Here is a 13,826-nt window from a genome sequence, read left to right on the forward strand (position 1 = left end):
CAAATACTACTCAACGAGTGTTTGTGGATTGCTAGACTATAGGGGAAATATTAACACAAGAACTTAGCATGCTTTAGACTCCAACTAACATCTGGTTAGTCTTCTTCTGGCCTCACTGATGTAAACTTACATGGCTTTCTCAGACACTGGGGGCCAAGGCCCAGCGAGCAGGGCCTGCTTTCCTGCAGCATGCATATTCATGGGACACCAGGCAGAGCACCGAGCTGGGAAAACCAGTGCTTATCACCCCTTTTTTCTGCACCACCCAGTTCTGAGGTGGGCTGGGCAGGACAGGAGGTGTCAATGGAAGGCACTGGCTGGGTGTGCAGCTGCATGCAGCACAGCCAGTGGGGTCCGAGGCTCCTGGCTTCTCTTGTTGACCTAGATTTGACCTGCATCCTGATCCCCAGCTTTTGCTTATTCCTGGGCTCTGGACTGTACTCTGAATTGCTCCCCACCTCCACCTTGGCCCTGCTCTTCCTTCTTGTACAAGTCCTGGCCCCAGGTGACACAGGGAGCCGGGTATGGACTCCAGATCCACAAACAACTTCGCAGGTTGCAATCACCCTTTTAAGCGCCCAAAAGAAGAGAAGAGGACACAGCAGTGTTTTGCATGTTGTAAAGGTTAGCATCGTTTCACAAAGTTTTATTTCAGCTTTATGTGTATGGCATCCAGGGGTCCTCAAACTACGGCCCGCGGGCCACATGCGGCCTGCCGAGGACATTTATCCGGCCCGCCAGGTGCCGCTGCCTGTCCTGCTTAGCAGCCAACTTGTCCCGGGCCCGCAGTGCGCACAGGAATTTGTTCATAGTTTTTTTTTTTAAACTATAGTCTGGCCCTCCAACCGTCTGAGGGACAGTGAACTGGCCCCCTGTTTAAAAACTTTGAGGACCCCGGTCACATGTCTTTCCGATTGGGCATTACAAGCAAAAGGGTTTTAAAGCTCTAGAGCAGTGATTTTCAACCTTTTCATCTCATGGTACACATAAACTAATTACTAAAATCCTGCGGCTCACAAAAAAATTTGTAATATTTTTTGCCAATCAGACAAAAAAAGTATAAATTTTGATTCATTCACACTGGACTGCTATTGTTGTGTTGGCGGTTGTCACTTTTTTACTTGATAATCTAAGGAAAAAAATGTCAGTGCTCCTGACTAAATAGTCAGGTATCGCATGTTTTAAAAATTCTTGCAGTACAGCGGTTGAAAATCACTGCTCTAGAGCTTCCCTGTCTAATGCAGTAGCACTTGGACTGTGGCCAGTGCAGGCTGAGATGTACTGTAAGTGTACACAACACCCTGAAGTTCAAGGAGTTGGTACACAAAATGTCAACTATTTCATTAATAACATTTACATTGATTTCATGTTGAAATAAAAATAAAAATATTTCATATGTTCTAGGTAAAGAAAATATATTATTAAAATGAATTTCACCTGCTTCTTTTTGTTAATATTTTTATTGATTTTTTTTTTAAGAGAGAGAGAGGAAGGGAGAGGGAGAGAGAAAGATCAATGTGGGAGCAAAACATCGACCAGCTGCCTCCAGCACGCTCCCCACTGAGGACTGAGCCTGCAACCCCAGGCATGTGCCCTAACTGGGAATCAAACTGACAACGTTTTGATGGATGGGACGATGTCCAACCCACCGAGCCACACTGGCCAGGGCTCTCCTGCTTCTTATTTGTTTGTTGTTTACTTACTTATTTTACGTGGTTACTAGAAAATTTAAAATTATGTCTAGAAAATGTTAAATTAGGTAAATGGCTTGCATAATATTTCTATTGGACAATGCGAGTCTTTTTTTAAAATACATATTTCTTTATTGATTTCAGAGAGAAAGGAAGAGATAGAGAGAGATAGAAACATCAATGATAAGAGAGGATCATTGAATGGCTGTCTCCTGCACTCCCCCTACTGGGGATCGAGCCCGCAACCCAGGCATGTGCCCTTGGCCAGAATCGAACCTGTGCAGGCCGATGCTCTATCCACTGAGCCAAACTGGCTACGGCAACAATGCGATTCTTGAATGTGTAAACTTCTTTACTATGTTAGTTCAGCTGACCCTACGTGTGCAACCGGAACTCATTCATTCATCCATACATTCACTCTTGATAAAATTAATATTCCCGGAGCACTACAAGCTGGGCACAGACTCGGCACTAAGGACACAGAGATAAAAGACAGAGGCCCTCCCCGCACGCAGCACTCAGTCATGGGGGCTGGCGGATGCATAGACAAACAGCCGGAACGGAATGCGGTCTGAGTGCCGGGAGTCCCGCACCACAAAGTGCAGTGGCCGACTCTGACCTGACGTCCATCCTGGCGAGAAGCACAGGTTTCAGAGAATCACAGGAGGCTGGAGTCAGACAGCACCTCAGACATAAATCCAGAAAGAACTCTGAGGCCCAGAAGGCCACGCAAAGTCACCGTGCAAGCAGGGGCAGGGCTGGGACTCTCAGTGGCCACCCTTTCACTGCCCTCACTTGGGTGTGGTGACTTGCTCTACCAGCCAGAGCCAGGACTGCTGGACTGACCCCATCTGCTCTGTGACCTGATACTGAATGTGGACTTTTCTCTTTCTGCCCAGCAGAGTTGACCCCACCCAGTGTGGAAACAGATAGTAAATCATCCAATGGTTCTTTCATGCATCATAAATGGCAAACATCTCATTCTCCCAGAGTCCCGCAGGCCCTTGGGAGCCCTTGGCTGCTCTGGGCAGCGGAGTAATTAGGTCAAACAGCACATTCCCAGGAGACATGGAATGTTTATGTTACCCAGTGCCTGTTTATTCCTCAAAACGAGCGCGGTCTCTGCCCTGTTGGCCTTGGGAGAGCACAAACCATCACATCGGCAAGCCAGGAAAATGCTCTGTACTAAATATTCGAGATTTAAGGGAGCCCATAACCGGGAAGGAGGAGGACTGTCGCACGGCCTAACAGGCACACTGTGACATTAAAGTCCACCCTAGACCCCAAATTTCAGTGCACGCCCAGGAAGTTTGCAGAGATTGGAGAGTGCCGGCAGAGAGGTGTTCTGAAAGTGAGCAGGACTTGTTGCAAAGGGAAAGGCCCAAATCTGAGTCAGACGACTGGGGTTTCAGTCTTTCTCTACCATTAACTATCGGATGACCTCAGGCTGTTCTCCAGAGCCTCAAATTCCTCATTGTTTGGAGTAGACAGCCTGAGCTCCCCTCCAGCAAAGCTGCCTGATGAGCCAGGTCTCTCTCCAGTCCCTGCACCATTATTTGCTATTATTTCCTGGGGGCTGGGATCCATGACCTCACTGCATTCCTTTCTGTGGAGCAATGGCCCTATGTCTCACAGCTTGGAAACATCCTCTCCCCTCAGGACAGGACACCACACACCTCCTCCCCGCCCATTCACCCTCCTCCTCGCCCATTTTCCCTCCTCCTGGGCCCTCCAGCCCAGGTACACTGCTGGTCTGCACTGAGGGCTGCTTTCCCTGCTCAGCCCACAGTTCCCAGGAGAGGCTGGGCACTCACTGGGCTGCAGTGCCTGGCTGAAGAGCCTCCTTCTGAAGACCCAGGGGTCGCACGGGTCAGTGGCCTTCACGGCCAGGCGGGAAGGGACGCTCTCTGTTGTGTTGTCATGTCACGTCCACAACATTGCTCTCAGCTTGAAAGTCCCTTGTGTTTTGTTCTTTGCTCAAACAGAACATTTGTTCAGGACACTTAATAAAAACCAGGCCCCTTCTCCTTAGCATCCCATGACATCGGAGAGGGGCATCATGTTCCCAGTGTCTGGGGGCAGGGAGAGTTTTGCGGGGCTGTGCCAGAGTGGAAGAATAAGAGGACATCGGGGGTTCCTTTGTGCCCAGGGTGGTCCACAGCTTGATGAACCCCGAGGCCCTCTCCTGGAGGACCCTCCCAAGATTTCCAGTTGCTCAGCGGGGCAGTGGGAGCCCTGGGTTAGGGGTTGGGAGACGCCCGTTACTCATTGACTGCTAATATGTTGTCTCATCTCCCTTTGGGCTTCAGCTTCCAAATCTGGAACATGGGGACTCAGCGTTCCCTAAGGCCCTTCCAGCCCTGACTACCCAGGGAGAGGCCTGAGAGTCTCTAAGAGAAGCAGCCGCTGGGGCAGGAGGAGACACGAGGCGAGCATGGGAAGCCCCAGCAGCCAGCCGTGCGGGGCTCCTCTGCCATGGTCCCCGTGGAGAGAGGCCACAGCATGTCCTCCCCACTCCTTACCTTGCCCCAGCCGGGAGCCAGTGATGGCCTCTTTGGCACTCCCAAAGCCCAGTTCTCGGCAGACCACGCTGGCAGACACCAGGTCCCACTTGTCATCACAGATGGTACCCCATTCGCCATTCTTGAGCACCTCCACGCGGCCCTCCCCGATGTTGGCACCACCTCTCAGCCGCACCAGGGGCTGCTGAAGAGACACACGATTCTGATGAGTGCAGAGGCTAATGCACGTTCAGCGGGCAGCCACTGCCCACCCCCTCCCTTCCCAACTGCCCACCCCAAGCCCAGGACCGGGGCCAGGAGCTAAAACCGTTCTGTGTGTGTGTGTGTGTGTGTGTGTGTGTGTGTGTGTGTGTCCGGGACACTCACTCTGCAAGGTCGGCTCTGCTTGGCAGTCTCTTATGGCGCTTTAGTCCTGGGCCACTGGGGAGCCCATCGGGACCCTCATCAGCTCATCCCCCAACCCATGCCTGGCTCAAGGACCTTACCACCAGCACTTCCCTCCACCCCCTCACCCAGAACCTCAAGCATTAGAGCTACAGAAAGAAGCTCCTACCCCCAAGTCTGCAGAACCCAGATGGATGTCATTCCACCCGAGTGTAGCAGAGCCCTGTAAAACCAGGGCCTGTCCCACTCAAGTCCAATAGGCCCCACTCTTCGGAAGATGCAGACAGGGTGGGCGGTTACAGGTTAAACACCCCTGACGCCCACAAGCAGCCTGGAAGCCTGATCACCTATAGCAGCGGTTGGCAAACTCATTAGTCAACAGAGCGGCAAACCGCGGCTCGCGAGCCGCATGTGGCTCGTGAGCCACGGTTTGCTGACCACTGGCCTATGGGGTCTGCTTCATTGCATCGGAGTCAGAGCCACTCTCCACCAGTGTCGTGACCCACTGGACCACACCTTACAAGATGGGGGCCGGGACACCTGATTCCATCTGCACACACACCCTGGTCTGCATCAGCTTCTGTGCATGTTTGGGTGTGCATGCGTGTGTACCTGTACATGTGTGTTGGGGTGGGGGACTCTGAAGGCTTCGGGGCTCTGTTGACTCTCGTTTGATTCAACACAGAGGGAGTAAGGGGTGACTGTGCAGCTGTTCCATGTGTGTTGGGTCAGACTAGTCATTGTTCTACTCTGGCCTCTGTAATCCTCAGCCCGGGGCGCCCTTTACCCCACCCCCACCCCACTCATGGCCCAGGCAAAGCAGGCCTGGTTGGAGTGGTGTTTTTAAATATTTTTTTTCAAAAATTGATTTTAGAAAGAGAGTAAAGGAGAAGGAGCAAGAGAGCGAGAGAGCGAGAGAGCGAGAGAGAGAGAGAGAGAGAGAGAGACATTGATATGAGAGCTGAACATCAATTGACTGCCTCCTGCATTCCCCTTACTTGGGCATGTTCCCTGACCCAGAATCGAACCAGCAACCTTTTGGTGCACGGGACGACACCCAACCCACTGAGCCACACAGGCCAGGGTTGGAGGTTTTCAAACATTCACATATACACCAGCCACCTTGAGGGCCCAGGGATCAGACGAAACCCTGTGTCTCCATCCTCCAGCCGAGGTTCCCACTCGGTCACATCTCTCTCCCCCATTAACTGCGCCTCACGGCTGCCATGGCAGGATGGGGTGCTGTGACAGCACCCAGTTCTACAGCTCTCAGGGACTGCTCGGACCCTGGCACTATGGGGAGATGAAAAACGAGACAAGGTTGGCTGTAAAATGCCCACTGGCTTCAGGAGCTCTAATTCTAGCAGAACAAGTAACACTGCTGGCTCCAGCCCATTTCCTGCGGCCTAGGACCCTCCCTTCTCCCACCTCCCTTCCCAAGCTGTCTGGCTGGATGCCAGCCCCCTTCCATGGGGCGGGCCATCCCTGACCCACGCTCAGTGGAGGCAGAGCGCCAGCAACCTCGCCGCAGCCTGCAGTGGCCAGGCCGAGTCAGTGGCCCTGGAGGGAAGAGAAGAACCAAGGGAAAATGTGATGTAAGGCTCCCTTGCTTTTTGCTTTTTTAATTGGTTTGGTATGAACTTGATTCATCTGCTTTAAACCACACAGTAAGAGGAATTTCCAAACAGTAGGACCTGGGATCGGACACATGAGGAAAGCTCAGAGGCTCAGGCTGAGGCCACACAAAGGATGTGGCCGTCAAATCACATGGCAGAGGTCCAAGGAGGAGTGCGGGGCCGGGGGGGGGGGGGGGGCGGGGGGGGCGCTACAGTAGGGGGCGGGGGCCCTGGCACTGATCAGGTGTTGCAGGGCTGCACACCTGTGTGGTTAGGTTTGTACACTTTGCAGGCCCCTGTGGGGGTCCCTCTCGTTGATGCTGGGCTGCAACATTCACTTCACCCCTTTCCTTGAAGGCCTCTTTTGTCCAAACACACCACCCCCAGTGTGGGAGGGGCCCCGGTGTGGGAGGGACCCCGGTATGCTTTATTCTTCTGTCCTGGTTTCCCTTTTGGGGGGATGTGTTGTTACCCTCTTTCCCAAAGCAGGTCATTGATGTTGAGGGGCAATGGGAGAGTGCGGAGGGGAGAGACAGGGGAGCAAGGAGAGGGGAAAGGGGAGGGAATGAAGCTGCCTCGGTCAACAAAACCTGCCAGGTTTGGGAGGGTCTGCTCTGGCCCCACTGCCTGGACACACCATCTGCTCCCATCATGACCTTTCCCCCTCCTCCCACCCCTGCCGTGGTCAGAGCTGGCTGGGAACTCACCCCTGCCCAGGCGCCTATTCCTAAGTTCCAAGGTTTGATCTGGCCCAGGGAATCGTTTCCACCCCTCCCTCTCCTCTTGCATGTGCTATTTCCCACCCACTGTTCCCACCCCTGGTCCCCATGGACATGCAAGTCCCAGGGACCCATTGGTGGACATAGGAAGAAAGAAGAGCATGAATAAGGAAAGTCTCCCTGTTTCTCGAGGGAAGTAGGAGCGCACTCTCTCTTCCTCAGAGAAGCGCCACGCTGCCCTGTTTGGGATAGTTCTCTTGTCTCAGGAAACCAGTCTGTTGAAACGGGATGTTCATTTATATGAGCAGCTGTGCGCTGCTCACAAGAGCTACCCAGGAGGACTGCTGGTAATTCTGAGAACCACTGCCCCTCCCCACTTCCATCTCTGAACACATTCACACATGCATGCATGCACATGCACACACTTACACACTCACACATTCACAGGTGCAGGTGCACAAACATACACATGGTAATGGCAGGTTTTCATTTCCTATCTTTGTGAGAGCTTTTTAAAACTTTAATCCTTTCCGTTGCAAAATAACCCAAAATATGCTTGGAAACCTTTGTAGCTCATGTCACGTGCTTCTGAGAGTGGTAGCGCGTTTCCAAAAGCCCGAGAGCGTTCTGTACTCCGAGGACTGTGCAGAAGCACCATGTGGCTAACCAGGCCCTCCACTCGCCTGGTCTTTGTCTCACAGCGGGGACTCGGGTCTCAGAGTGGGGTGGTGGTGGTGGAAGGGATGCTAATGATTGGGGGCAGGGGCCCAGCTGCCTGTCACACCTGGAGGTGGCTGTCGGTGAGGCTTGGCCCTGACCTCTAGAAAAGGGGTCTGAGTTGGGGCTGGCTCTCCTCCCTCTCTCCTGGGGATCCCTGTCTGTTCCCTTAACCGCCACCACCACCCCCAACACCCCAGGCGCCCAGTGGCCAGACTCCTGCCCCATCCTCACCTCTGGCTTGTAGGCTTTCCGGAATCTCGAAGGTCCATCGGGGCTGAAGACCTGGCCAGGCACGCAGCTCACCACCGCCGGCAGCCCATTCTCGCAGGTGACGTTCTTCACGGGGTCCCGCGTCACCTGTGTGCCCAGCTTGCAGCTGGAGACGTGGGCCTCCGTGCCGGTGCAGTCCATGGAGAACCGCCAGTAGCGCGGCTTCTTCCGGGCAGCAAACATTCTGCAGAGGGCCGGACGGGGCAGGTGACTGGGGGTCATGGCACCCACCCCTCATTCCTTCTGCACCTGGCATTGGGCACCTGCCCCGGGCCAGCCACTGTGCTGGCTACTGGGAACTTGCTGGGGAGACTGGAGGGCATGGTCTCTGCTCCTGGAGCTCAGCTGGCTTCATGGAAGGGGATCCACACAGCGCGTCTGCAAGCACTCCCTGAGCGCCCCGCACGCCGGCCCTGCACTGGGCACTGGAGGGCAGGACCTGGAAAGGGACGTGGCCTCCGGCCCCCAGCAGCTAGGAGACTAGGGACTGACTCAGTGTAGTGAGATAATACCAAAGCCTATAAACACAAAATGCAAAAAGGCATCTAAAAGAGACGAGACCCGTCAGGGTACATACCTAGGTTGTGGGTTCAGCCCCTAGTCAGGGCATGCACAGGAGGCAACCAATTGATCTCTCTCTCTCTCTCTCTCTCTCTCTCTCTCTCCCTCTCTCTCAATGAATTTGTAAGATAAATACATAAAACTGTATTGCCCAGATAATTTCAATATTTGTTGTCGTCCCCTTTGTCAATGAGCAGTACAGCTTGATTATTAAGCTCTCTCCTGATGATCTACAAGATCCCAAACGATGCAAATCCAATGAGGACAGTCTAAAGTCACGCCATCTGCTGAATTAACGTGCAGTTTGCTTAATAAAAATATAATGGTGATGAGACTCAGCACAGACCTCATCAACCCTTCCCCCGGGCCCAGTGAGGCTGCTTGTCTCCACACCCCGTCCTAGGCAGGCTCTCACCTGCAGCACCTTTTTCTGGAAGGCAGGCAAGGGGGTCCAAGCTTTTTCTAAAATGGTAACTATCGATGAGTAATAAATTGGTTAACAGACAGGGTACTGTGCCCCAGTTTACCCATCTCCAAGTTAGAAGTAGCATCAGGATCCACTCGATAAGACCGTTAGGAAAATTAAATGAGGCAATACTCGGAAAGCCCTGAGCACCCGAGTCCAACACATTGGAAGGGCTACATACGTGTTTGCAAGATAAATAAATAAAATTGTACTGGGTAAAGCGGAAGAGGGAGAGGAGAGAAGAGTGGCTGCAGTGACAGAGGGCAGGGTGGAACTGGGCTTGAATAATGGCGGGATTTGTGAAGGCGGAGGGCCAAGAGAACCCCTGTCCTCTCACACTGTCCTAGCGCAGCGGGGTCCGTGTGCTCGTCCCAGCTCGCCAGAGCCCAGGGAGATGGCAGAGGGCCAGACTGCATGGGTGCTGGCTGCTCAGAGGGGCCCGGGGTGGTCTGGCCCCCGGAGGGGACAGAGCGAGGTCCTGTCCCTGCGGGTCCGGCAGGCCTGGGAGTTTCTGCTTTGTCTCACAGTGGATGGGATGTGAACACAGAGGGAGGAAAAACCCTACGGCCACCACCAATATCTCTCCTTAACCAAAAATTGAGACTTGTAACAATTCTAGTATGCTTGTGGGTACAATGACATGGAATCTTTGAAACAAGGACTGTCTGGGAAAATTCTGGAAGTGTGCTCAGCAGAACGGCAGCCACCCAGGGGGACTGTTGATAATTCCGGGAACCTCTGCCCCTCCCCACTTCCTGCAGGCCCTGCACTTGGAGCCTCAGCCTCCAGCGTGTTCCCCATGACACCCACATCAGGAAAGAGAGCACGCTGGGGGGTCAGCTGCAAGACGATTGGTCAGCTCGCACGGCTTGGAGAATCCTTGCTCTCAGCTTTCAGGAAACACCAGCTCTGCCAGGAACAGACGTGCTGAATGCTGCCGCCTCCCCAGGCAGCCAGGCCTCCCTCTTACATCAGCTCACAGTAATGCACCCTGCCCCTCCACAGGCTCCCATCGGGCAGCACCCACCCCTCCCCCACGATTCACCCCCCTCCCACAGGCCCCAGGGGGTGCAGAGGAGCGCTGGGGAGGATGGGTGGGCAGCCACTCCAGGCCCAGGGATTGGAGAGGGACCGGAGTTAGGGGAGAGCCATTGGCATGGATGGGAAGCCTGCTTGAGAAAGAACTGTCCATTCTATGGTTGGACTGATTCAATTAAAAATAAAAAGTCCTGCTGGCTCCCTCCCAGCCAAGGGGAACCCTGCTTTCCCAGGAATTCTGCCAGCTGCTGAGCACGTCTGTTCCAATTACACACTTTGGAAGTAGGTGTGGATGAAAAGGGCCACATACTAAACCTGACAAGCTCAGGGGAGGCCTGTGATCCACTATAAAGTAACCATTCAGTCCAAAATGAAAACTTTCTAGCTAAAAGCAGGTCATGGAAGGTAGTCATTTCCTAGGCCAGTATCTTCCCTGCCGAAGGTCAATCTTTACCTTAACCCTTAACCGAGCCTGTCTATTGTCTTTGCATCTACCTTAAAACACCTTTGGAATGTTGGGGTAATTCTCCCCCCCACCCAGACTCCTCAGGGCACAACCTTTGCACAGAGCAGAGACCACAAATCCCCCATTGTTATTGTTATGGCACTATTGTTGACTGTTAGCTGTCCTGTACCCACCTTGTAAAAGAGGTATGTGTCTGTTCCTTATACCAGTGGTCGGCAACTCATTAGTCAACAGAGCCAAATATCAACAGTACAACGATTGAAATTTCTTTTGAGAGCCGAAAACCGACTTCTGCGCATGGGCCACGAAGTTTCAATCGCACTGTATGTGCGCACCCGCACGTGGTATTTTGTGGAAGAGCCACACTCAAGGGGCCAAAGAGCCGCATGTGGCTCGCGAGCCGCAGTTTGCCGACCACTGCCTTATACTGTTTATCCAATCCTATAGATTCTTCCCTCCTTTGTTTTCTCCAACCTAAAAGCCCTAAAAGCTGATCGTGGCCTGTAGGGTTCCTGACAAAGGTCAGTCTTCACCTTAAGTGAGCCAGTCTATTGTCTTTGTGCATCTAAGATAACAGACCCTTAGACCGTCAGCTGTCATCTCCTTCCCAGACGCCTCAGGGCACACCCACTGCACCAGAGTGTGAGACCACAGAACCCCTCATTGTTCTCTTGTTGCCAAAATACTATCTCTCTGTGCTGTAAACATTAATGGTTAACTATCCTGTACCCACCTTGTAAAAGCACTTGCCTCTTCATGGTATCCAATGTCAAAGATTTCCCTGCTTTGCTTTCTCCTGCCTCCGTAATCCACCACCAACGGATTTCATGTAACCCTCCTTACATCTTCTCCTTTCATTCTAATGTATAAAATAAGCTGTAAAACTGCCATTCTACAGAGCATTTTGCTCAATCCGTTGAGATTTTGCTTCCTGGCAAATGTCATCAGTTTGTCTCAAATAAACTCATTAAAATTCCCCACGGGTTTGGACGTTTCTTACATCAATACTTTGAATTCCTTCCTCTACCTGAAACCAAGGGAGGCTGGCATTTCCGTTCCACTCACAGACCCTTTGGTTTCGTGTTTCAGCCAACCAGCCAAGCAGAGCCCTTCCGCTCTCCCCAGATGCAGTGCTAGATGCAGAATTCCTGCTTGTGTCAAAAAATCGGAATCAACAGTGGGGTCCTGCTTTCAGGCAAAAAAGAAAAGACCACAGTACAAAATGCTCCTGCCCTGGGATGGGCCCTGAGGCTATGAGGCCCCCAGCCCAGAGCAGAAAGCTCACAGCAAAGCAGCCCGCGTTGGGGAGCCCTGGACTCCATCTTGAGTGAGTCTTTGGGTGCAGAGGCCTCTGGGGACATGTGGGTACCTCCCTAGATGCCTCTGACTTGGAGGACAGGGTGGCTGCCAGACGCTGAGGAAGAGATGCAGTCCGGCCTTGGGGAGACTCTGAGCGGCCACCAGACCTGCAGGTCTGCAGAGGAAGCCAGGGTGGAGAGCCTTGGCCGCGGCCCAGGTGAGTCTCCAAGGCTGCCAAGCCCCTTAGGGGCCCGGTTTATGCAGAGAGATTACTAACACCATTCCAGATGCAATTACTTTGAAAACAATTTCCTTCCTAGAGTGAAAGGCTCCCCTGGGAAGCTGCTTCCCCTGGCTGGCTAAGAAGGGCAAAGGGAAATGGGAAAGATGTTACTGGCCTCGGATTCAGGGACCATGCGAGGGGTGACCCTCTCTCTGGCTCCCAGGCTTCTGTTCTCCTCAACTTCTGAGCAGGGCTCATAGACACCCCACCCTCAAGCCAGCCCTGCTCCAGCTCTGACATAACAGCAAGCTCTGTGGTGGGAGATGCGGCCGAGTGGCCAGAGCTGGAGCAGGTCTGAAGGTCAGCACGCCCCGAGTAGCCCTGCGGGCTCCGGCAGGAGTGACCCCCAAATCCACTGATCTCAGGCCTGGGTCTCTAATCATGCAAATGGAGGGCTTGGCCCAGGTGACCTCTGAGGCTGCCCCATGCCTTTTGCTAACAGCTTTCTCCAGCTGGCTGCCATCTCAACCCCTCACAGCACCACTGAGACATAGAACACTTTTCCCAGCGCACCTTCTCTTCTGGGGCCCAACTGTCAGCGGAGTTCCAGAGACTAACACAAAACGGCAAAGACCAGCCGAGAAGGCTTTGCCCTGTGCTCCTGCCCCCCACACCACCTCCAGCTGGAGGTCCAAAGGAGGAGCTGGTTTGCAGCAGCCTGAGCCCACCCGCCAGCACCCCGGATGCTCCCAGCCTTGAGGCCCTCTTCTGCCCCCGTTTGAAAGAGCAAAGGCACAGACTCAGGGATGGGAGGTTCAGGGAGGCAGTTTTAAAATGAGCATGTGAGCGAATCCGCTGCCTACATAGATCTAGATGCCTCCTCAAAATCAGGAAAAGCACTCTGGACTGGCCGCATTTGGGGAGATGGCTTTCAAACACCTTTGAACAGGCACATGCTGCCGGCCTCAGGGACCCCGTCCCGCCCTGGGCAGGGCTGATGGCAGCCTTCCCAGGCCCAGCACTGGACTCAGACCAGTTGTCAGCAGGGGCACTCTGGGGCAGCCAGATGGGAGTTTGTTGGGGTGGGGGGGTAGGGGTGGGTGGGGTTTGCTTTTCTTGGCTCCAATAGTAGGAAAAGCTGAGGTGTCTCCAGGGAAGAAGCTGGCCAGCTGCAGGAATTCTCCAAAGTATTCAGAGGACGGGAACCCCACTGCAAACAGGAAAGTCTGGGCCACATCTGAAGGTGTCTGGGGTGGGGATCACCACCAGGCTCACCCCTCGAGGGGTGGTGAGCCCGCCCAGCTGAGTAGCTCAGCCACTAGCACTCAGCCTCATGGTGGGCTGGCGACTCTGACCCAAAACGGCCAAGCCCAGCCCAGGACCTGCAGTCTGCCCTGACCCCGGGGATCTGGACGGGGAGCTGGGTCTGGGTCCCACATCTCCTGGCTTGAAAGGAAAGAGTTGGGACCCCGTCACTGGAGACGGTGCTTGGATCTTAGATCGGCCACTTTCCTCCCTGACTTCCTTTACTCAACTGTAAAATCAACCCCTACTTCCCGACGCTGTGAGAATTCAATGGCTAAGAACAGGGCCCGCCTCACAGTAAGCCCTCAGTAAACCAGTCACCGTAAGAGGAGACAGGAAGGCCCACTCCCACCCAGGACCCGGCCCCCCGCTTGTCACGGGTGAAGCCCCTTCACTGGGCGAACTACTCGAAGTCCTGTTATTATCTACTCCTTCCCTGTGGGAGATACTAACTTTGGAAACCATAACTAAATTATAAGATTTCTCTGGGATTGGTGTAACCGATCGAATTTCCTAACAGTTTCTGTGAGTTCCAGATTTTTCAAA

The 13,826-nt window shown here is 53.5% G+C and overlaps 1 protein-coding gene across 2 annotated transcripts in view; it reads right to left on the reverse strand.

Moving 5' to 3' along the window:
• Positions 1-13,826, reverse strand: part of LOXL2 (lysyl oxidase like 2) — a 101,751-nt gene that overhangs the window by 25,499 nt on the left and 62,426 nt on the right. The window contains exons 5-6 of one of the 2 annotated variants that reach the window (XM_080673937.1): positions 7,884-8,106; positions 4,214-4,394 (exon numbers count right to left, since the gene is read on the reverse strand). In XM_080673937.1, the coding sequence (XP_080530063.1) occupies positions 4,214-4,394; positions 7,884-8,106 (404 nt within the window). Of the gene's footprint in view, positions 1-4,213; positions 4,398-7,883; positions 8,107-13,826 lie in introns of both variants that reach the window. The other variant, XM_080673936.1, reaches the window with a different exon arrangement.

This window comes from Plecotus auritus (genome assembly GCF_963455305.1).
Source record: "Plecotus auritus genome assembly, chromosome: 6".
NCBI classification, from domain to species: domain Eukaryota; kingdom Metazoa; phylum Chordata; class Mammalia; order Chiroptera; family Vespertilionidae; genus Plecotus; species Plecotus auritus.